This window comes from Delphinus delphis, chromosome 1 (assembly GCF_949987515.2).
Source record: "Delphinus delphis chromosome 1, mDelDel1.2, whole genome shotgun sequence".
Classification (NCBI taxonomy): domain Eukaryota; kingdom Metazoa; phylum Chordata; class Mammalia; order Artiodactyla; family Delphinidae; genus Delphinus; species Delphinus delphis.
In genome coordinates this window covers 150,019,554-150,043,912 of record NC_082683.1, presented here as the reverse complement: position 1 = coordinate 150,043,912, position 24,359 = coordinate 150,019,554, and the positions used below count along the sequence as shown (strand labels likewise).

Sequence of the window (24,359 nt, the reverse complement as noted above, 5' to 3'; positions counted from 1 at the left end):
TCTAAACCCAGGCTCACAACCACTGTGCACTTCTGTCTCCTAGGAAATATTACCTTAGATCAGGTACTTGCCCATAGAAGTGAGTGACAAGAGCTAAAGTGTTAGAATGTCATACCTTATATTTATATAGCACTTAATATTTCTCAATATTATCTCATTTGATTGTCTTGTCACCCTTTGGGATCAATATTACTATCTCCAATTTGTAGATAAGGAATCTAGGTAGGGGTCAAAAGGGTTCCTGCCCAAAGTTAAACTGCAAATTAGAGTCCTGGTCAGGAAGGTATCCAGATGCCTCTGACATGTGACCCATACTTCTCGCTGTGGCACAAATATGATGAGAGAAGCAGGATATGAGGCTCGTGTGTTTTGCATGGGGCAGGCATAAGGGATAAGTGTTTTGTCTTTGGCCTTATGGGTCAGCCTTGGCCTTGTTTCTCCTGCTGCTTCTCCTCACACCTTATAGTTAAGTCTTGCAGTCGATCTCACCTGCAAACTCCAGTCTGGCCCAGTTCTGAGCCAGCCCTGACTGCAGCTGCGTAAGTACACACCCTTCCTCACCTCTCTCTCCTGTCATCAAAGTGAGGGGCCTGGAGCCAGCATAAGCATCCCAGGGCTTCAGGCAGACCCTGGCCAGTCTCCTCTCGAGGCCTGATATTTGCCTCTGGCTGTCAGCAAGCAGCAGCTGGGTTTTGCAAGCCTCTGGCCAGACCTCACATACTTGCCTGTCTACCTTGGTTTCTCCGTGAATGAACCTGCCACACTTCACAATGTCATGTGTGGTTCTGGTCTAAGATTCACCATTGGGTAACTAGCTGGGTGATCCGGGGCTTGTCGTGGAACTGGTTTGGAACTCTGCTTTGTCTCCCCTCCACCCTCTGGCAAACTGAAGGACTGGGCTAGATCATTGGGTACTTAAATCTGGCCTCACATTGGAGCTGATTGGAGAAAGTTTCTAAAATACAGATTTATGTCTCCCTTCAGCCAGGGCTTTTTGAGTCAGTAGATTTCAGCCCCTTAATGCCCCGGGTGTCATTGTCTTGCTGGGGAAGTGGAGCCCTGATCCCTGTTCAGGCCCTGCTTTGTTCTCTCTGCTTGTTGATGCCAATCTGAACACTGTCCTTCAATGGAGGTCAGGACCCTAGACAGTATCCTTTCTCCTCCTCAGGGGAACAGCTCCTCACTGTTGGGAGAGAGGCCTGTTCTCAGCATGAGGAAGAGAATCACTTCTTTCTTGTGCTCAATTTCTGCTATTTATCTCACATTCGATAAAAAAGTCAGCCTGGGCGGTCCGCCACACCTCTGCTACTGGTTTGTCCTTTTCTCTTTCTTTTGCCCCCAGGGTAGGTTTCGTTACCCTTTCACCAAAACCCTGACCTCAGGGGAAGAGAGGGGCTACTGCTAAGTCAGTCACAGAGCCTCCATCAGATGTGAGTGGGTATTTTAAAATCAGTACAAGAAGCAAGCTATTTTGCTTCTTATTCTCATCATTTAAAAAAAAAAGAAGTTTGTTAAGAGCCTGTCTTCACAGGGTGCTGTGCGAGGTGCCATGAAAAAGCAGTCTGCCAGCCTCCGTGCTGCTCAGCCAGGGCATGGGTCTAGGTCACTATGAGCAAGTCCAGGCTGGTAGCATTCCAGGCCACACGGATAGTAAAGTTGCTCTTGTTTTATTTTGTTTGTTTGTTGTTTGTGTTTTTCCTGAGGTGAAATTAATTACTCTTTTTTTAAAAAAAGCTTACATTATTCTGCTCTACAAATGTTCCTTAAGTATTACTTGGGATGAAGCTATGTGCTCAGCAGCATCAGGGGTACAAAAAGAATAAAGTAGTTCTTACCCTAGAGGTATTCACAGACATACAGACAAATCATTTCTATGTAACTGGCTAATTGCAGCACCAGGGCTAAGCACAGGGGACCCTAGGACAGTGTTTTTTCAAACCGTAGGTCATGATCCATTAGAGGAGTCATGAAATAATTTTTATGGGTTTGATTTATTAGTTTTTTTAATGAATAAACTATACTAGGATAGAATAGACTACAACAGAATGGGAACGAAAATATCAGGGTGCAAGGGTGCATCATACTAGTAAGGTTAAGTTTTATTCGGTGCAACTATTGTGTTGGGGTGCGTGTGCGTGTGTGTGTGTGTGTGTGTGAGAGAGAGAGAGAGAGAGAGAGAGAGAGAGAGAGAGAGACAATATAAGATGTATTTGTTACTAAGTTGGAGGTCAAAAATGTTTGAGAGCCACTGCACTAAGAACAGAGGAATGTCTTTTAGTCTCTATAAGCTCCATGAGGGCAGGAACCAAGTCTCCTCTTTATCTTAATACATACATACATAAGTATAGGGCTTACTGAGTAGCTGAGCACATAATCTGTTTATTGAAGGAAGAAAGGAATAGAAGGAGGAAGAAGATGATTTCCTAAGCCAAGATTTTTTTCCTTTTTATGCCTTTCAACACTGTTCTCATTGAGATCTAATTTGCATACAGTGACTGAACTTAAGTGTTAAATTGCAAATTGTGGAGTATCCTATACCCTTTTAACTTACATCTCTATCAAGATGTAGAATACTTCCATCACCTCAGAAAGTTCCAATCAATCCCGCACCCTGAGGCAACCACTGTTCTGTTTTCTTTCACTGTGAGTTAGTTTTGCCTGTTGTAGAACTTCACAAAGATGGGATTTTTATATAGTATATATGTTTTTATATCTGGTTTCATTTGCCCAGCATGATGTTTTTGAGCTGCATCCATGTTATTACATGTATCAGTTAGTTTCTTGCTTTTTTTTGCCGATCTGTTGCCATAAAAATGGCCAAAAGGATGCTTTGGCCATGAGCCAACAGTTAGAGCAGGAGTGAGTGGGGAGCCCGGGTCCCTTGACATTCTGATCTCGCCAGTATCCAGAACTTGCTTTAAGATGTGGGATGAATCTTGTGCCAGTCCATTGCCATCTGTTACGGACACCATTCTGCCTCCTTCCTGGCAGTGTCGAAGCTCAGTGTGTGGTAAGGCATCGAGGATAAGTGAAAGAAGTGATTTTTGTCGATGTCAGTCCATTGACACAAGGACTAGCCCTTGACTTCTTTTTATTATATAGTATAAGATTTAATCTCAGATTTTAGGAATCTACATGAGGCATCTGACACACACCAGGAAAACCAAAAAGATATTCTGAAGTGACTTGAGATAGTCTAAGAACCACAGGCTCCTTGGAATGTGCTTCTCTCCCCCAGGAGCAGATGGAGGAATGAAGAACCGGGCATTGTCCTCATGGAGTGTTGTGAGTGCTGTGTGCGTGGGCAGAGAATCTGTGACACCATGTGCACCCAAGTCAGACAGGAGAGAACCCAGCTTTCTCAATAGGACATTTTATTAAGGGCAATTATTTCTTGCTTCCATAGAAGTTTGAAGTGGGTGTTTCCTTTCTAGGCCTTCTCTAGAGTCTCTGGGTGAGACTATCAGCTGGTAAAGGGTTAATGAGCTGTCAGTTGAAGTCATCACACATCTGGAAGGGCTATCATTAAGTTCTTATAAAAATTTGATTTCCCCTGAATTTTCATCAAACATTTATATAACCCAGAAATGGCCAGGGGAGCCCGGCATGGCCACAAAACTCATCAGAAGCCATGGAAAGCATACTTTGTCCCCATTGTGAGCAAAATAATGTGCTGCCTCTACTCACTGGGATTCTACCGGGAACAGGGATGAAATATTCAAATCTTGTTTATCTAACCTTGCGAGAAGTTGCTTCTTTGTTGAAGCCTCAGTTTCTGGCTCTTGCCCTTTCAGATATGTGGAGAGCCAAGGCTCTGGAAAACCTATTCTGAATCTCCCTGGTTGGCTGGAGGCATAGAGGAGCCGGAGGGCACATTGTGAGTCAGACCCCCACGCGCTGACACAGAGAAGCTACAGAGCAGTTATATAATAGAGACAGTGGACTGGCCCAAGAAAGTTCCATGTCTTCCAAAGGCCATCCAGACTGAGTAAAACAAAAGGCTTCAGTGGCCGCATCTGCCCACTTGACTTAGATCAGTATTCAGCCTAAGTAGATTATTTCCTGGGAGGCTAGAATCTGTATTCCTGGCATCAATCAATCAACTGATGTTTATTAAATGCCTACTATGAGCAAGGCCTAATGGTGAGGGATGCAAAGAAGGAACAAGACACTGGCCAAGCCCTCTTGCCTTCTGTTGGGGCGATGTGAAATGGCGAGTCACAGAATGAGGGAGTGTCATTCTGTGTCACATGCGGGCTGCAGAAGAATGTTGCTCTGAGTGGAGGCCAAGGTCAATATATGCCAGAGTTGCAGGGCTGGCTGGCTTCCTAGGGGCTGAGAATTTGATTTGGATCTTGAAGATTGGGTCAGTTCCCAGGTGAAAGGAGTGAGAAACATTTTAGGAGGAGAGAATGCTGGGAGCTGAAAGTGGATTTGGAGATATTGGCGATTGGTGTTTGTTTAAGTGTCTGCATGGTGCCAGATATGTTTAAATGTGTATCAGCCACACAACAACCTCTGAGGCTGGCGTTATCCCCATGTGGGGCTCAGAGAGGTTAAGTAGCTTGCTTACAGTCATACAGCTGATTTGAGGCCTATGGTTTTCTAATACTTGACCCTGAACAAAGTATATCGTTGGATTAGAACAGAAGAGTCTGAAGAAGAAAATAGAGGGAGATGATGTTAGACGGTCAGACTGAAGACAACTTACGCTTTGTTCTGGCTATTGACCTTGCTTAACTTCACTGAACCTCAGCTTTCTAGTCCGGAAAATTAAAATAATACCAACCTCACTGGCGTTACTATGCAGATTAAAATGTAGATTATAAATCAAGCTCTTAGCACACTGGCATATATATAGTAAGCACACTTAGTAAATGGAGGCATTTTAAAAAATTTATTTTAAAATATTTATTTGCTTTTAAATTATATTTAATTTTGTTTATTTTTTGGCTGCGCACGGGCTTTCTCTAGTGGTGGCGAGAGGGGGCTACTCTTCGTTGCGGTGCACGGGCTTCTCATTGCGGTGGCTTCTCTTGTTGCAGAGCATGGGCTCTAGGTGCACGGGCTTCAGTAGTTGCAGCACGTGGGCTCAGTAGTTGTGGCGCATGGGCTTAGTTGCTCTGCAACATGTGGGATCTTCCCGGCCCAGGGATCGAACCCGTGTCCCCTGCATTGGCAGGCAGATTCTTAACCACTGTACCACCAGGGAAGTCCCTGGAGGCATTTTTAAATTTCCCAACTGAGGAAGGTGGACGGTACTTTGGAAGAAAAATGAGAGCTATTATAGGTTCTTCAGCAGGGAGTAGGCATAACAAAAACCATATTTGAGGACAGTGAAGCAAACAGCACTGTAAAACGGTAAGAGTATGAATTAGGGTAGAGGGAGTGAGAATGGAGAGGAAAGGGGAGTTACCAAAAATATGTAAAGGTTACGAAGACTGCCTCCCTCTAATTCTCTTCTGCCCTGAAAAGCTCCCCCCACCCCCACGAACCTGCTCAGCCCTGTGGGCAGCATTACTTCTGTTCATCAGACTTACAGGCATGGAGTTCATCATCAGGGTCTACACAGAGCTAGTCAAGAAGGTTTACAGGTTCAAGGGAAGCTTGGCTAGACCAGCAGCATCTCCCAGAGGAGGAAGTGCCCCTGCACGTGCAGCCTCCTAATCAGCCGCTTTTGTCTAGCTTCCCTCCCAACTGAATTTAATGTCTTTCCATCCTCCGCCTCTAGTTAAGCTGTAAATGCTGTTCTTCCGCACAGCCAGGCACCTGCCAGGGCCCACTGGCACTGAATCCAGAGCCCAGCCCGACAGGCACTCTGTCACAGAGCTTCTTGTTAGATGCTGGGAGGAGGAGGCACATCACATGCTTTTTCTTCCCCAATAGTGGCTGGTCCCAATGTGATCATGAAGAGGGGGAAAGGCTGAGGGAAGAGTTAAGTTAATGCCTGCTTATGGAATGAAATGGCAATCAGGCAGATGGTCTTGCTCTATCCATAGATTCTTCTCTGATAATTCTTCTCAAGTTCTGAATCTCAAAGCTGTTTAAGCAATAGAGGGGATAAAAGATGGCCAAGGAATTTGGATCTCTGGGTCCTTTGGGAGGGATGGGGAATATTGTCATAGAGTTACAGAATGCCATTGCTGAAGAGGGCCTCAGGGATTATATTTAGTCCAAGTATTTTCAGACTTTTTCTCTAGCAGAAGACTTCTTTCTCAAACCAGGCCTTACATAGAATCCCAATATATTAAATAGAAAACAAGAGCAGAGCTGGTTTGGTTGAAGCAGGGGTAGGAGGCTCCAAGTCCTGCTAGTTGGGCTGCCCTGTTACCCCCTTCTCAAGGGCAGCCTGAGCACAGAACCATAGAGCTCTGGGCTACAGCTTGAAAACCACTGACCTGGCCAAATCTGTTCATTTTACAGTTGAGGAAACGGGTTCAGGGATGTGGAGTGGCTTTTTCAAGGTTGCTTGACTTCCAGTGTTTTTTTTTATACTATTGCCTCTTTCATAGCACTTTTTTTTCCCATGTTACTTCAATCAGGATCCTTTAGCTGATGTGAATTTTCCCAGTAAGGCTTATGTTTAGAAATTTTTGATCTCATAAATGCTGTCAAGCAGGAGCTTTAGTACAGAAATCCTAATCTACAAGTAAGGCCTGTCCTAGAACGTTGGGAGTTTGCCGGAGGCGGGGGTTGACGACCAGTAGGGTCAGCGCCCCCCCACAACCCCCACACACACACATTCGTTTCTTCTCTCACCTGGAGTTCTCTTGCACCACCTCTGATTTCTGAACCTGAATGCTGAAATGGCCTGGCTTGATTGGTATATGGTGACTAAATCACAGTAACCCTGAGGCAGTGGCAGGCTATATTTTTATGTTGAATTTTGCTACAGTGGTATCCCCAGAGGAACCTGAAAATAGAAGAATATTCTCCTTAACTTCCAACTCTTTTATGTTTACTGAAGAGCATGATTACATAATTTCATTTTGTCCCAATGAGTCCTCTTCATTCCACCCACCTCACAGTCCTCTAAGGAGTCCTCCATATCAAACTAGGAGTCAAGAACTGAGAAATATCACCCAGATCGTGGAGGGTCAGCCCTCTTCCGGCTGCACAGCTAGTCTTGTTGACAGAATCAGATCTGCCCTGGGGGCCACCCTCCCCCTCTGCCAAGCCCTGGGGCTGTCCATGGTTTGCTCACGTGCCTTCTCCGTTCCACAGCAGTGCTGTGACTTAGGCTACCACGCCAGCCTGAACCGCGCGCTACGCACCTTCCTTTCCGCTGAGTCGAATCTGGAACAGTCAAAGCACGAGGGTCTGGACGCCATCGAGAATGCTGTAGAAAACCTCGATGCCACCAGTGACAAGCAGCGCCTCATGGAGATGTACAACAATGTCTTCTGTCCACCTATGAAGTTTGAGTTCCAGCCACACATGGGGGACATGGTGAGACCCTCTTCCCACCCGCACGTACCCAAGGGGCTTGAGCTCACTTGTGTCTAGATTTACTGCACTCAAGCTATGTTATTCGGGGGAAGGCGAGGCCTGGGTCTGGCGTCATGTCCGGTGGGTGAAGCCCTTTCCAGCCATTCAGCAAACAGCTCCTGGGTGCCTGCCATCCACTAGGCTTGACCGTAGACAAGGGGGATTAGAGCCCTCAGGCAGCTTACAGTCAGCTGAGTTGAGAGTTAGAAATATGCACAGGGAGGGGCATCCAGAGGGACCAGCAGGATCAGAGGAGGTGAAAAACAGCCAGCGTGTTCTAAAAGCTACTAACAGTTCAGTATGGCAAAAGGGAAGGAGAGGGGTGGAAGCCTCCAAGTGGTGAGGCTGAAAGAAGCGAGAGCTGAGATGGGGCCAGATACTAAAGACTTCTGATGGGGACGGAGGGCTAAGCAGGGTGATGACGTGATCTTTTGTCACTCAGCAGAGTTCTGAAGGATCTAATTTTCTTGGGTTTAGAAGACTGTGATAAAAGGTATAGTTTTGCCTGGGTATTGAACAAAAAAAGAATGGGTACCTACAGAAAGGACAGGAGCCAAGATGTCAACCCTAAGAATGGCTACCCAGGCAGCAGTGCACAAACATGGGGGCCCTGTTTATGACTTTTCACCTCCGATGACTAAAACAAGAAGCGCCTAAATAAACCGAAGTGAGAGGAGTGAGAAGCTCTTTGGTTTTCATTACTGTGAACCTTGTCGTTTCTCTTCTGGTGGTTGTACATACAAATCAAAGTGAATCTTGTTGCTGGGGTAGGAGCCACCATTTGATCTGTGGGTTAAACCAGGAGGAGGATGTATAGGCTTACATAATAGAAAAGCTCAAGATGGATCTTCAGGCATGGTTGGGTTTAAGAGTGGGAATTTTATCAAGACTTAGTTTTTCTCTTTCTGCTTCACATCCTGTGTGTTGGCTCTATTCTCAAACAGGCTTTTATCCCGTGGGGGCAAGGTGACTATATTTCCAGCCTTATCTCCTTGTAGATTGAAATCCAGCAGAAAGAGTATCTGCTTCCCTCCTAGAAGCCCCCACAAAAGTCTCATTGTGTCTCCTTGGTCCCGATTGGGTGACGTGCTTATCCCCAGTCACTGTGGCTGGTATCTGCAGTCGGCTGATTGGCTTATGTGGAGGTCACACACTGCATCCCCAAGTTGGGGAGAGCCCCATCCAAAGCACATGGCCTGAGTTGTGAGTGGAATGTTCCCCGCAAAGGACAGTCAGTCCAAAGTTATCAGAAGAAGGAAGAATGAATGCTGGGTGATGGAAAAACAACAATGCCCTTTCAACAAGGGAGTGGTGCTTCCGTTAAGATTAGCATCCAGATGCTTTTTAGAAAACCCTCCTCCAGAATGACAACTGTTATACTGTAACCAGCGGATTTGCTCTCATCAATAGGCCACCATGGAGAGTGGGACATTTCTATCCTAAAGACAAAAACATGGAGATGATTTCTTTCCTCCTCTCCTTCTTGGGGAAAACCAGGCCATTTACAGTTTGTTTCCATTGCTGTGGCTTAGGAAATGCAGCATCTGAACAGATGGGGAAGTGAGATGGCAGCATGTGCAATTAGAATACGAGGGTGTATTGGTGTGTCACCAAGCCCCAGGAAGCCCCATTCCTCACCTGCCCTGGCTTCTGGTCAAACTTGCCTTCCAAGTCCCTTCTCCAGCTGCCACAGAGATTCCTTCCCAAGAAGCAGTGGAACTTGGGGACCAGCTGAGTGGAGTGATACATTTTCTGGTGTTGACTGAGATGCCTTCTAAGCCAAACAGCTTGTCTCCATAAAGGGGGATTCCAAATGCTGGGTGCTCAGGCCCCCTCTAGCCCTGTCAGAGCCTCATTTCCATACTCCAGAGCACAGCTGGAATGCATTACCTTGCACCCCGATAGAGGACCACTGCCAAAGCATGCATCAGCAGCCCTGCTGCTTCTTAAAGAAACTAGCATGGAGGTGGTTTTCCCTCCATGATTCCTCCCTGCTATGTCGAAGTTACTTTAAAAATCAATAGTTCAGTCTTCTGCCCAGGGCCTCCCTTTGTGTGATATAGCTGATCAGTGGCTGGGCCAAGCAGGGGCCAGGGCCAGTCCCAGATCTTGCAAAGGTTTTGCATTCCAGCCTAGCCTTCATGTGAGTGGAAAAGCAGCCATCTATCCCCAGTCATTGAGGGCTGTCTGTAGACTGTGGAGGCAAGAAGAGGGAGCTGCCTGGAAGTCCTTGAACTAGGGCCAAAGTTCGGATGGCATTTTGAGCGGAAGCCCTGAAATTGGCCAAGGCCCGCCACTGATTGGTGTTCTGGGGCACTCAGCGCATGAATTGATGCCAAGCACTCTCAGATGTACTAGGAGGAGGTGCTTGGCTCTACCCTTGGTGCCCCCAGAGACTTGTGGGGCTCTGAATGCCTGACCAGTGACATCAGGCAGCCAGAGAGTTTCACTACTGGCACTAACCCATCCTGGCCACTGAGCTTTCTCCATTGTGTCTGCTTATCCAAGAGCCAGAATGAAGTCAGCTCGCTTCAGATCTGAGAGCTGGCTCAGGCCAGCCTCTCAGCTGGGGGAGGAGGTCAAGTCAGTTGAGAGCTTAAAAGCCAATGGAGGAAAAGGTCAAGTCCCAGCCCCCTCCATTTGAAGAGAGGTTTTGTCTTTTCAAGCAAGAGAATGGTCTTGGGCATGTGAATGTGCCCACTGCTGGGGAAGGAGGAGGCCAGTTCTATCCAGATGTCTCTTTGCAGACGAGAGGCTAAAGGACACGTGGTGGCAAGGTGACAGGAGCTGCCTCCACGTGGTCCTGCCTCCCAATCTGCTAGCCTTCTGTTCCTCATCTGTCATCCTGGGGATTGTGGGTGACCTCACACCTATGCCATTGCCATGGGCCCATCAGGAGACAGTGGCTCAGCCATCCCCTCACACAGGGGGAAGCTTGTTGACAGCGATCCTTGGGGGGAAGGGCAGACTTCTCTCCCACACAGATCTGGTGAAGATCTGGAGTAAAACGATGGCTTTTTGAAAATGCCAAGTTCCACAAGATTCCATGCCCTCTGGGGCCCTCTAGCAAAGCCCGTGGACTTGTTCCTGGCTTCACGCTTTCTCTCATTGAGTCAGAGCTCTCATGCACGGCCCAGATTTATAAACACATGCTGGCTGCCAACAGCGGCATGTTAGCCTCCTGACCCACTTCTCTCCTGCTTTCACTCTGGTATACAGCAGGGAATGAAGGAGGGGCCAGCGAGGTGGCCACTTGGACCTCTGGCAGGAAGTCCTCACTGTGCCAAAGCTTTGTGTATCTGGAGCTGGGCTGCCTAAGGCACTCTTCTCTGCCCTAACTCCAGCTTCCTAAGAGCCGAAGGCCCTGTATAGACCTGCGTCTGCCAAGCACTAGGCTGGAGGTGGGCTACAAAGAGAGACAGAGATCTTTCCAAACAGGTTCCATTGCTCATTCCTTTCTTGTGCTATTTGGTCCTGGAAGAGGTCTACACACTTTGGCTTTGGATTTTGTTTTAACATAAAATTTGCGAGCTTTACAGCTTGAATATAAGTAGTTTTATTAACAGTAATGGGACTCTGACAAAAGAACTGTGTCCCCTTCCTGACCTAGTATTGCTTTCTTTTGGCAGGCTTCCCAGCTCTGTGCCCAGCAGCCCGTCCAGAGTGAGCTGGTACAGAGATGCCAACAACTACAATCTCGCTTATCCACCCTGAAGATTGAGAACGAAGAGGTGAGACTCAGAACCACCCTCTGAGTTTCCCTGTCAAACCTCTTGCTGCTGCCCGTCTGGGAGCAGGTGGACGGAGCCATGCAGAGAATGTCCGGGCTGCTGCAAACATTTCGTAGCCAAATGTAGGCTTGGATTTTCCCCTTCTGCTACATCCTGCCCTTGAACTCCAGGAAGTTGCTCTTGCATTGCCAAAGGTTGAGCTCTATTTTGAGCTTTTGCAAAATGCTTTTTCCCCCCCTTTGCACATTTAATCAAAATGGCACTTGGCAGCTGTGTGAACAATATTGTGTCTCTGAAACCACCCCCTCATGCCTGGCTTTTTCCAGCATTTTCAAACAAACAGAGGCCTTTGACTTTGACACTTCAAATATCTCCATCCTCTTAGAAAAGGGTGACTTTCTTCTGGGCCCAACGTATTGGCTTTCAACAACCAGTTAAAAGGGCAGTATGATTAATTATCAGCTCCTTTCTTTTGAGCTCATGTGACTTCTCACCTGGCATGTCAGTAAGTCTGACTTTCCCCGGTAAGATCAGGAAAGCCTGGGGATGGGTCACTTAGTTTGCACGTGGGCAAACAGGTTCATTCATTTGTTGAAGGTCGGGAAACAGAACCTGGGGCATTGCGGGACCAGCCCCATCATACATTTTTAAACAGCTCTTTGTATGATGGGGTTGGTTTGGATTTGTTTCATCCTCTCTCCCTTAGCACGTCCAGCATAACGAAGAGCTAATCTTTTTTTTAATTTTTTTTTTTTTTTTTTTTTTGCGATACACGGGCCTCTCACCGTTGTGGCCTCTCCCGCTGCAGAGAACAGGCTCCAGATGCGCAGGCTCAGCGGCCATGGCTCACGGGCCCAGCCGCTCCGCGGCATGTGGGATCCTCCTGGACCGGGGCACGAACCCGTGTCCCCTGCATCGGCAGGCGGACCCTCAACCACTGCACCACCAGGGAAGCCCACGAAGAGCTAATCTTAAATTTAAAAAGTGAACATTAAATAGCTGGGTCAAGCATGTAGCGTGAAGGGAGTAGTGGTTTTAGGTCCTCACTGGAGAGAGTAGGGTCCGTGTGATATTTATCACTCACTTAGCACCGTCCAATGGGAAGCAGACCTGCACCCTCTGACAGTCCCCTCCCTCCTTCCTCAGCCCACTTCTCTCCCACTTCTCCAAGCTTCTCCATCACCTCTTGTTTTGCAGCCTGCCCCTCATGCATTATGTTGGTCCTTATCATGGCAGGTAAAGAAGACAATGGAGGCCACTCTGCAGACCATCCAGGACATTGTGACCGTCGAGGATTTTGATGTGTCCGATTGCTTCCAGTACAGCAACTCTATGGAATCCGTCAAGTCCACCGTCTCAGAAACCTTCATGAGCAAACCCAGCATTGCCAAGAGGAGAGCCAACCAGCAAGAGACAGAGCAGTTCTATTTCACGGTGAGGGGGTTCAGTGGCCTTTAAAGATCATCTTTAGGCACTGCAGCACACACAGGCCATTTGGATCCCAGCGTCCTTGTCAAGTGTCTGCAGGATATCTTATCCAGTGTCTTGCAGGATATCAAGTCTTTGAATATCTTGACTTGGATCTGGGCATGTTCAGAGACCACCCCTACACTTAAAGACACAAATATACACAAGTTGTATATCTAACAGGGACCCCCCCAAGAGAAAGGATGGCCCCAAGTACACTACCAAGAATATTTTCTTTTTGAAGACTTTTTTAACCAGCTAGTAAGCTTTTGTTTGAAAGTTTCCTTCTCATCCCTAGGGGTCGTGAAAGGGGGACTGCATCTCTTGGTTCTTGAGAACTACGTCGAAATATTTTGGCTAACACATGTCTTGTTTTTAAAGTCCATAATCTTTCCTAGTTGATATGATATGATATTAGTTTATAATTTAAAGTGGGAAATTATTTTTCATAATTATGGCTAAAATTCAAAGGGACAGGTAATGTGTAGCATTGTTGGTTTGCATAGAATTCTAAAACATTATATTTTGTTATTCATGCATCTCCCAGTCCTCTTTTAGACAGATGAACCCAATTTTTTTTAAGTAGTGTTAACAGTCCTTTGGAAGGTTGCTGGCTGGTCTTTGGTGCTACTTTTTAATAATTAAGTTATTTTGAGCTTGCCAAGTAGGATTTATTGCCTGAACTAAAATGTATTTCCTAATCTTCTGACGACTAAGAAGAAATTAAGTTTGCAGATGTGAGAGGAAATATAGCCAGTGAATATGCATACTGATTCTGAATGAGAGGAATTAACTTGTTTTTCAGTCAAGAAACACAATCTGCATGTAGTAAATTGAATTTTTCCTCCAACTGGAAACATTTGTTTAATTCTTCTTTGAACACTGCCCTTTCTCCATTAAGAACACTAGTGATTTGCTATCTCCTTCAAAGAAGAAATCTGTTTTTTCATGTAATTAAGCTCAGAATTCTTCAAAAAAAATTTTTTTAAGTCCTGGAGAAGACTGTTGAGAGGGAGTGATTTAACAGTATTATTCTTTTAAAATAACTTTTTTTTTTCTTGTAATACAAAACAAAACATGCTTATTATATAGAATCTGGAAGTAAAAAGAAACTAAAAATCAGCCATAATCCCAATAACCTAGAAATAATAGTGTTAGAATATATTCTCTTCCAGGCTTTTTTCTATGCATGCACACAGATGTGAGCATATATTTATAATTTTATTATAAAAAATGGGATACTGCTGTACATATTGTTTTATAATCTGCTGCTTTCATTTAACAGATGATTAATATTTTCCTAAGTCATTTAATTATAACGTTCTTTAATACATTTATGAGTAAAATACTAAAATCTATACAGAGAAAGAATGGAATGACATTTTGGCTCATTCATTCATTTTTGTGAAATACATAGCACATTGCCTGTTTTGTAGTGAGTGCTCAAAATTGCTGAAAATTTATTATCTCCATCATCACTATTAATTTATTCATTGAATATTATTAAATTGTTTATTGATCATTTATTAAGGATCTACTATGTACCAGACACTGTGCTATATAACCTGGGAATGCTAAGAATATAAAATGAAGAGGAGAATGATAGAATTAGGCCTATGAAGGGAAAACTTTCTTTTTTACTGAGTGTAAACAATTACAATACAATTACAATAGGTTGATTTGGGTAACTAAAAAAAATAAATGTAAAAAATGTTAAGTGCATACATGCACATGTGCATGAACGGCAATCAGGATAAATGGAGTTAGGGAAATATTACATACAAAGTAATTTCTGTGCTGATCAGGCAATGAGTGAATCAAGAGGAGGAAGGCATTCGTTGAGGCAAGAGCAGCATGTGCAAAAGCATGAAGGCATGAAAAACCTGGGACAGACATGAAGAAAACTTCCTGTCTATAGTGAGGGCTACGTACCTCCCCAAGCTTCTTTATCTCAGGAGGTTGCTAAATACTCGAGAGGCTTTTGGGATTGTCTGGCTGGTCTGTCTGGACTGCTTAGATATAACGCTACTTAAATGACCCAATCTTGTTACATTGCAGAACAAGATTAAATAAGAATTTTGGACATAAAAATCTGTATTTAAGACTGTCAGAAATTACTTTTTGGCTTTAAGCGAAGCTATAACATTTGTATTCAAAATTGACCTTTAGTAAGAGCAGGAATGACCATATTCCAACTGGTGACCTCCCAAATCCCACCCATCCTTTCACCTCTGTCTGAATACACTGATGTCCTCTAACTCACTTCCTGTCTTTTGTGGCCATAATGCTACTTATCACAATTGTGTGCAAATTTCCTTGGCTAACAGGAAGGTTCTTTTGTCTGGGCTTGTCTAGTAACAGATTTACAAGAGAGTTCATCATTTTTGTGATTGGTGTTTGGAACGCGTCAGATAGTTCATGATAAAAAGACTTTTGGGAGGTGGCAAAATGGACATTCAAGAAAAGGGGGCGTGCATGTTCCCCGGGACAGCTGCAGGTGCTTGCAGAACCCTACAAAGCCAACACAACTGCAGATGTGCTTTTCTTAGTCTTTTGTCTCCACAAACATTGCCCGTGTGTTTCCCTGTGCCCTTCAAAGACATCAGAGTAGCACGTCCTAGAAGTTGCCTTCTTTTGGAAGATTGGGAAGAGGTCCCTTGTCATGGCTTTCTCTCCTGGTAGTGTGCCTAGTGACCCAGAGGGCTGCTAGGAAAGCTTTCTGACCACTCTCGGCTGTCATCAGATTCATCTGCCCAGATGACATCTATTGGAAATTTGAAGCATGACCTACAAAGGTCAGTCGTTTGCAAGAGTCCCAGGAAAATAATCATGGAATTTTAAAGCTTGAAGTGTTTTTAAAAAATCATCTAACCAAACCTTCTCATTTGAAAGATTTTTTTTAAAAAAAAACTGAAAAAACAAACAAAAAATCCAAAAAGTATGGGTAGCTTGTTTAAAGTCCTCAGCAAGAGCTGAAACCAGAACTCTGATCTTCTGGTCTCTGGTCTCAGGACACAGGCCTTCTCTATGCCCTGCTGAGGAAGCTGAGGTGAGGGGAAGGCTCAGGAACAGCTCAGCTTTCTGCCCTTCTTTGCTCTAAGTGAGAAGACATTTTCTGACCTCCTTGGCTTTATATCACTTGTCTTCTCTAACAAACAATCCAGCACTGTCTACCTTTTTCCCATTGCCTTTTTTATTTTAAGTGTTAAAAAAGATGCAAAGATTTCAAAAGAGAATACAGAAAAATGTCAAGCCTCTACCCATCCCCAACTCCCACTTCCCCTCCCCTCTGACAGTGATTGAAACCAGTTTCTTCTGTGTCCTTCCAGAGGTATTCTGTGTGGAGACAACCACTGATGTACCCTTTAATATAATATTATTACATTAGAAATGTAAGGAAATAAAATAAATAGAAATACAAATAGAAGTATACCATCCATACTGTTCTTCACTTTGCTTCTTTCACTTAATTTATTTTGGGTATTATCTTCACATTAGTCCAAAAGATCTGCCTCCTTTTGTAATGGCTGCAAGAACATCATTGTATGGATGGATGTTCCATCATTTATTTAACCAATTCCCTGCTCATAGGCAGTAATGCTCACTGTTTTTAGCCAAGTGCTGTCAAACCCTTATAGGTATTTCCTTGTATGGGGTTTGGAGTATGGGGTTCTTGAATGGGGGATGAAATGGTGGAAGGAGGGCTTATAGCTGATAAAATAACAAAGCTAAACTGCCTGAATTCGGGAGGACAGATTCGGGTAAGGTAAGAGGTTGGAGAGGAGCCAGTTCTTTGGCCATTGAATGGACAGTGCTCTAAGGCTGCTAGACTTGGTGAGGTCCAAGAGCTTTTCTTATCTTGGTATTCTCCAAGAATAAACAGATACTTGATAAATGTGTGCTAAGCAGGTACAAATGCATGAATGCCCCTGCCCTGTCAATTAAAGTGGGGAGATATGCTCCTGTTGAAATGTTTGCTCTATTATGTATTCTGTCTGACAGCTGTTTCCTGCTTTAAAAATTGACGGGGAGGGGGGGAAGTGTCAGCGTGCTTGGTTGGTGGGGAAGCAGCCACAGCAATGACATCTGTGTATCTCTGTGCACGGGGCTGGCTAGGCATAGCTCACTCCTCCCACCCACCCCACCTTCTGGCAGCAGTGAATACTTATGGCCTTGGGTTCACAGATTAAATTCAAGACCTAGGCAAGGTCCGTGAGTTTTACACCACCATGGAAAGAAAGTATTTAAAGAGAAGAGGTATTTTAAAATTAAATTTGAAAACCATTCTTGTGCCTCAAACTTTTTTTTTTTTCAGGCCAGAAACCTGCTTTGATTGAGCTTTCTTAAGTATTAGCACAAAGCAAAGAAGTTTAGAGAAGGACTGTTTTTTGGTTGAGCATGTGATTCTGTATAAGGAACACTTCTGAGCACCTGCTAGTTGCCAGTCCTCGTGTTAACAATCACAGTCATGCTTGTTATCTTATTTCATGTTTAACACCCTTGTGAAAAAAGATATTATCCCCATTTTTCAGATGGGGAAACTAAGATTCTGGGAGTTAAGTGACTTGCCCAAGGTTGGAAGAGTTAGTAAGTGGTAGGACTAGAATATACCAACTCAGACTTCTCCGTTTTACTGCAACTGAAATGTCTGTCAGGGAGGGCAGGCTCAGAAAGAAAAATTATTATACTAATCCTTTTCAATAAATAAAACTCATCACTGACAATTAATACCCAATTAGGAATTATTTAGAAAGAAATCAGTGAGATCGTAAAAACTGAATTTAAGGTTTACAATGGCACAACCCAAAACCACCCAATAGACTCCTGCCTCCCTTCCTACTTTTGGAAAAAATTCTCAGTTTTGATAATATTGCGTGTAAAATGGAGTAGGGGCATATGGGGGTGTGGCAGTCAGACTGTGTTTTAGGAATTTGATTTCATTTTGGTGATCTGGAATAGACCATGATCCATTCCTTTTTCCTCCACTGAGGAAAACTCCAGGTAATCACTTTACCTTTAGGTGTTTCTGGAGAGGAGCACGGTACAGGGAGTGGAATGAAAGAAAATTAATTACCTAATATTGGGACATGGTTTAAATAAGGAAAGTGACCCTTATTGCCCAAGGAAGGATTTTGAGATTACACATGAACAGTTCTTTTCCTAGCCCCCTGGCCTCCAGAAATCATTGAAAAGCTACCTATTCCTCCCTTGTCGTCAGCTGTCTCAGCTCCCTGTGCTGTGTGTCTGGACAGCAGCAGCTGAAGCCTTCTAACTAAGCTCCTCCCAGGAAAGCCCAGGTTGCTTCTCCCAGTTTACCTCTCATAGAGATGAGCGTGGATTTATGGGCGGGACAGGGAAGTGATAAATGACATGCCTGCGAATAGGATGCTTTTACCTTCCCGTACCCGGGCTTACCTAGACGGAAAACTTCCAACCACTGTTTCCACTATTAGGCAGGCAGGTCATACCTTGACACAGTTTTTGATCCTTCAGGATTTAGTGGAACCCGAAATGTTAATTCATCATACCTCTTTATCAGATTGTTATTTATTTTAATGGTTCACTGAGTGACAGCCAGAGTTAACTAGTGAACTGTGAACATGAATGAAAAAGATGATTTCCAGAATCACAAGTATACACGAGTGAGAGGAAGGAATTTGCATCCATCTCCTTTCAGAATTTTGGCTGTTTTCTGAGCACTCTGGTCTTGTTTTAAGGGTTATAGTGTGTCTGGGTGAATTTTCCCTCATTGGGACACCTTTAGAGTCTCCTTGGGATAACCTTCCAAAGAGGGGGCTCTCGCAGTTCAGATGTTAGCAGTGGATGTCTCCTGAAGGTGTTTCGCCTCTGGGCCCTGAAGTACTGTTCCAAGCCTCACAGTTGGGCATTGGTTGGGGATTAGGATGTCACCCAGGGAAGACTGACAGCAGGTGAGCTGGCAGCTGGAGCAGATGGGATGGGGAAGGTGACAACAGAGCCTATTTTCATGCAGGTGTTCTCATGCAAAAGCACAAAGGAGCAGAGGGAACAGGTCGTGAGGAGAGCAGCAGAAATGGTTTGTCATAGGGCTTGTTTTTTGTTTGTCTTCTATTTAATTCAGAGAGTAGGGGCATACTTGGAGGCGTGGTATGTAACTGCTGAGGAAGGTTCTATCCAGAGGAGAGTGAGACTGTTCATTTATTTACTCATTTTCACATATTTATTGAGTGTCTACTATCTTCTGGGCACAGTACTAAGCATCAGGGATGCAAAGAGTAGTGAATGCCACAGTCTCTGACCATAGAGAGGATACCATTTAGAGGGAAAGACATAGGAGCAGCAAAGCCTCCATGACAGGGCTGGGTGAAAAGTGCTGTCAGAGATTTGCGAAGCTCCACACAGGAGCATCTGGGTGAACAACGGAGGGCCTCCAAAGGCCTGGATCCAGGATCCACCGCCGCTTACTGGCTTGTGTCGATCAGCAATGCCCCCTTCCCCTTCTCATCCCCCTCCCCTTCTCATCCGTAATCAGGAAATAATATGTCTCCCCTATGTGCTGTACAGAGTTATTGTGAGAGTCAAATACATGCTAAAGTACTCTAAAAATTCTTAAATTGCTACACATATGTAAAGAATCAATACTATGAAGTTTTGTTCTGCTTCTCTCCTTCTGCTCTGTACCATAATGGATCAAGCACGTTATCATAACGATTAAAAGCACACACTGTATTGTCAAACTGCATATGTGGATACTGGTTCCACCACTCACTAATCGTTTGACCGAGAGCCACTTATTGAATCTCTCCAAATCTCAGTACCTTCATCCATAAAATGGGGATAATGATAATCATAGTTCATAGAGTTGTCTTGGAGATTTAATGAATTGTCCAGGGAAACATAGTCTCTCGCTGAGCAGACAAGGGTTGAGAGAGGTCAAATCACAAAGTACAGCACAGCAATCATATTTTGACTGTTAGAGCAGATGGGATCGCATTTCCATAAACCTCATCTTGCGTTTGGAACCGCCAGTATGTGTGTATACAGGTGGAGGGTGGCAGCCCCTGTCTCTGTGTGCTCAGAAATCCCAAGCTTTCCACAAAGACTCTGCACAAGAGAGGAGGAAGCGATTGAAATGATGAAAATATGGCTCAGACAGAGATGCGCTGAATGCTGTGCTTGGTGCTTGCAGCCCAGGCAGGGGCTGAACCTTGACATTGCTCCTGGGGTGAAGGAATGCACCCTGGGAGGGGCCGGGCAGGGCTGGATGTCAGTGGAGGTGATGAGCCGCAGGTGTGTATCCTTCACACCAAGAAGGCGGGGCTCAGTGAGTCCCTCCACGCCCTGCTTTTCTTCCAAGGAGCTGAAAGAGATGGATGAGGGGCCCGAGGAGATAGCTTCTTATGGTGGCTGACGCGGAGCTCCCAGGAAGACATAGAGCAGGATACTAATCCACCAGGAAAATCAGCAGATGCTCACATGCTCAGGACCTTAAAAAAATTAAAAATGGACCCGGTGGAAATTGGGTCAGAAACCAAAAGCCCTCTTAGAAAGGGAATTGTACAGCTGAGCGTCTGGGATTTTTTTTTTTTTTTTTCCTTCAGGACTGATTGTTCTTTATCCTCCTCCTTTACAGAAAATGAAGGAGTACCTGGAGGGCAGGAACCTCATCACCAAGCTACAAGCCAAGCATGACCTTCTCCAGAAAACCCTGGGAGAGAGTGAGTGTGGGCTCTGCTGGAGATTTGGCGGTGAGGGAAGGCCGAGCCCTGGGCCCAAGTGCTGAGCACACGCCTCCATCCTCAGTCTGGTTATATGAATGCATTGCTTTTCCTCGCTCGTTTGATGTGGAAGCACACGCCCCAAATGACCGCTTGAGTAATGGGGAAGGGCCAATGCTTAATGAAGCACTAATGTGCATCATCTATTTGTTTAAAAGGAACATGCCTGCTCTCCACCCAGCCCCACTCCTGCGCCTCCTCTGCCACTACTGAGGCCAAGGAGCTGGTGGGTTCTTTACTGTCCAGACACTTTGGGAAAACTCTCAGCTCCTCTTGTAGCAGGACCGAGGCTGAAGCAAGAAGGTGGGGAGCTGTGAGGTGAGCTACACAGCTGCTCTGAGGAGAAAAGAGGAGAGGATTCTCAAGGGCAGGGTTGATGGGCAGACTGCAGCTGTCTGTAGCTTCAAGGTGGGGCAGAGGTTTTCTTCTGCTTTGAAGGGTCCTGGTGCTAAGAGGCAGCCCTCTCCCTGCTTTGGCCAGGCTGAAGCTGTGGTGCTCAATCGACTATCTGGTCTCATAGGATGATTTTAACCAGACCCTGGAAAGTAGCAAGGCAGAGGACTGGACTGGCACTCTGGACTTTCTCTCCTCAGCTGTCAAACAGAAGGCAGGGGTTGAAAGAGAAGCTTCCCTGGGGTTTTTGGCACCTTGCCCAGGTCTCCTGCCCAGCTCTCAGCATCCTATGATTAATGGGATTCCCAAGTTGGGGACACCTCTGAAGGCCCTGCCCCTCCTCCCTCCCCCACTGATCTCCTCACTTAAATATAGGGAGGGGGAGGCTACTGGTGTTCTAACACCAGTGAAAGGCAAAACCTGCACCCACAGAGGTCTAACATTCTCAAATAAATTCTTCAGACCAACTGCAGAATCTAGGGAAGTATACAGCACTCACTGGCTCAATGGCCCCAGAAATCAGAGCCTCCTACCCGCCCTTCTTACCCTGTTCTCCTGCCCTGAACGATTCCCCCAGATGATTAATTCTTTTATCTCTAATGTCTTTGATCTTGTGATTTTTAAGGCATTTTCTTTTATGTTAAGAAAGCCTGTTAAGTAACTTCTGTTGTCTTCCCTCCGCAACACCCAGGGGACTCGGGCTGAACAGGTCTAGGCATTGAGATCCAAAGTTTGCTTATAGAAAATCTTTACTCTTGAGTTATCAGATTGCTCCGTGGGGAATCGGAGGAAGAAAAGCCCAGAACTATTTGAAGCAAGTTATAACTGTGATTTCTTTTTGCCAGGATAATCTAAGCATGACCCATAAGTGAGATGGGGAACAGGGCGGGTGAGAGAGAGAGAGAGAGAGAGAGAGAGAGTGTGTGTGTGTGTTTGCAACACACATACATGCACCAAGTGTGCTACTATGAAGGGGTGAAGGTTGGTGACTGTTCATCAGTGCTGCAAATTGCCTTCATCTAAACATGACAAGTTCTAGCAATAATGAAAAATATGTCTTCCTGTGTGCAAGTCATCATGTCCCTGCCTTCTGTATGTATTTGTCACTAACGCAAGAGCCCCTTGTTTCTTGCCACAGAGGGATAATTGATGTGTATGAATATTCCAGAATGGAAATGGGACAGATGTTAGAAATAATGGCTCTGAATAATATTTTTGCAGATGAAAGCTGAGCCTTTGGTAAGAGAGGCTGTTGGGGTGGGGGAGGTGTTGCTCAAGATGAGCTGAACTGTAATCAACAATTAGCAACCTTTAAAGGCAAGAAAAAGCCCTGCCCTCCCCCCCTCCCCCCTCCCCCCCCCCCCCCCCCCAACCTCGGCCCTTAGAGTCGCCTTTCCAGGCAACTGGATGAGGAGCTTGGGAGCCAATCTCTCCTTCCCCGGCTCAGCGCCTGCTTACCCTTTCCCTGGTTTATCTAATACGGTCTAATACAGACCAAGCTGGGTTAACTGTGGACCCAAAAAAAGCAACACAGATTACATAATGGCCCAAGTGCACATGCATATTTTTAAAAAACATAAGAATACTTCAGATGAGCATTAAGATTTTCAATTCCATTTTTTAAGACTGTGTATGATCCATCCAGCTTAGTATTAGGGCCCACTGTTGGGTTGAGAACCACAGTCTAAAAGCAGTAGCAGCATTTTAAATATTTTTCCCTTGTCATTTCAGCCCAGTGTAATGGAAGTGAGAATTTAGTATGAATCTAAAACGAGAATTTCGATGTATGCTTCCTCCTCTCCCCAAATAACTATTCCTTCCTTCTTCCCCTTCCACCCTGAACTGTGTGTGTGTGTGTGTGTGTGTGTGTGTGTGTGTGTGTGTGTGTTCACAGCCTGAAGGGCAAGCAGGTTCATCCCTCCCTCCCCACCACACACACACCCAGCACACATAGAAGAGAAGCTGAATTTCATCTCTGGGAAAGTTTCTAATAATTTGTTCTCTAAGATATGCTCTGCCTTGCTATTTTTCCCCCGCATCCACCCGTTTTCCCACTGGGAAGCAGAGTTGGCAATCCTAAGGTTTCAGGATACCAGCAGCCCTGGGCTGGGAACAAGCATCAGAAACGAGGCCCAGAAAGAGGACCTGGGTGCTCTCTTCTTTTTTGCCTGGAAGGCTAGTCACACGTGATCCTCAGGGCTCCCTGGGGAGCCGGGCAGACAGTCATTCCTGGGAGCAAGTCTCCCCCTTTCACCCCGTCTGCTTCAACATGTGCTTTTTGCCTTTGTCTTTCCAACAGGTCAGCGGACAGATTGCAGTCTGGCCAGGTAGGTGTGGCCTGAGACAGCCCTGGGAAGGGATGAAGAGAGGCCGGAGGGGTAGAGCCATCCCAACCTGGGAAAGAGCCAAGGAGTTGAGTTGTAGAAGTGTTGGATGACTTTGCAAAGGGGTAGCCTAGGGCAGGGGTGGCTTCCATCCCTTTACCTTGCTGACCCCATCTGGCCTCAAATGGAAATGGGATTTGCCGAGCAGAATTAAGTGAAGAGAGTTACCGTTTGCCAAAATAGTCCCAGAGACCCCCCCAAAACCACTGCGTTGCACGGAAAAGAAATGTTCGATGCTGGAGGATCCTGGTAACCTAACCTTAGCTTTTAGACTTCAACATGTGGGTTTTGGGAGGTCTCTGACCTAGAGAACGAGGATCAGAAGATAGCATTTGACCTGAAATTTTTTTTATACGTGGAAAAGATGACAGCCTCTAATTAGCGAGTGTCGCTTAATAATGAAATATTACATTGCATTGCTTGCCAACAGCATTGGTAGACATCCTCGCCTGATGTACAAGTATGCAGCCCTCCCAATCTTTCCCCACCTTCCCCACCCTCCCCCACCCCAGCCAAATATTTTCCCTCTCAGTCACGGAGCTGCTATGAGAAAACTCGTGAGTTGGCGGCGAGCAAGGCATTCATTCAGCCGACGGTTCTCAGATGCCTAAAAATGTGCTGATTTAACTGGGGAAAGAGCTTTAACGGGGCCGGACTCCTTAGAGACCCTGCGTTAGCCCATTATATAAACCACGTATATCTGGCGACACACACACACAATAGTCATGAGGCCATTTACAATTATAGGCTCATTACTTAAAAATAGCTTCATTTGGCTTTCATCGTTTTGTCATTGTGGATCACAATAAAGATCCCATTAATATACTAGTCTTGTTGACTGGAGGGAACCAGGATAATGGAATTCTGTAGAATATACCTTCCTGGTGCTAAAGTCTTAGTGTAATTTCACCTAAAGTGCCATAACTGCAGAAGGCTCTATGGAGGTGAAAAGAGCTGAGCTGAATTCCCTTATGCTGTGTTATTCACCGTGTGACCTTGGGCTGCTCTTTTCCCTCTCTGAACTCCAGTTTCCTCATCCATAAGACAAGATAGAGAGGGACTTCCCTGGCAGTCCAGTGGTTAAGACTCCATGCTTCCACTGGAGGGGGCATGAGTTCAGTCGCTGTGAGGGGAACTAA

At 45.4% G+C, this 24,359-nt stretch overlaps 1 protein-coding gene across 5 annotated transcripts in view; it reads left to right on the top strand.

The window, feature by feature from the left end:
• SRGAP2 (SLIT-ROBO Rho GTPase activating protein 2) overlaps window positions 1–24,359 on the top strand; it is a 238,017-nt gene that overhangs the window by 170,364 nt on the left and 43,294 nt on the right. For 3 of the 5 annotated variants that reach the window (XM_059995813.1, XM_059995797.1, XM_059995828.1), the window contains exons 8-12: window positions 7,225–7,449; window positions 11,118–11,219; window positions 12,456–12,653; window positions 20,299–20,383; window positions 23,136–23,163. In XM_059995813.1, coding sequence (XP_059851796.1) covers window positions 7,225–7,449; window positions 11,118–11,219; window positions 12,456–12,653; window positions 20,299–20,383; window positions 23,136–23,163 — 638 coding nt within the window. The remainder of the gene's footprint in view (window positions 1–7,224; window positions 7,450–11,117; window positions 11,220–12,455; window positions 12,654–20,298; window positions 20,384–23,135; window positions 23,164–24,359) is intronic. The other 2 variants (XM_059995823.1, XM_059995807.1) reach the window with 1 other exon arrangement.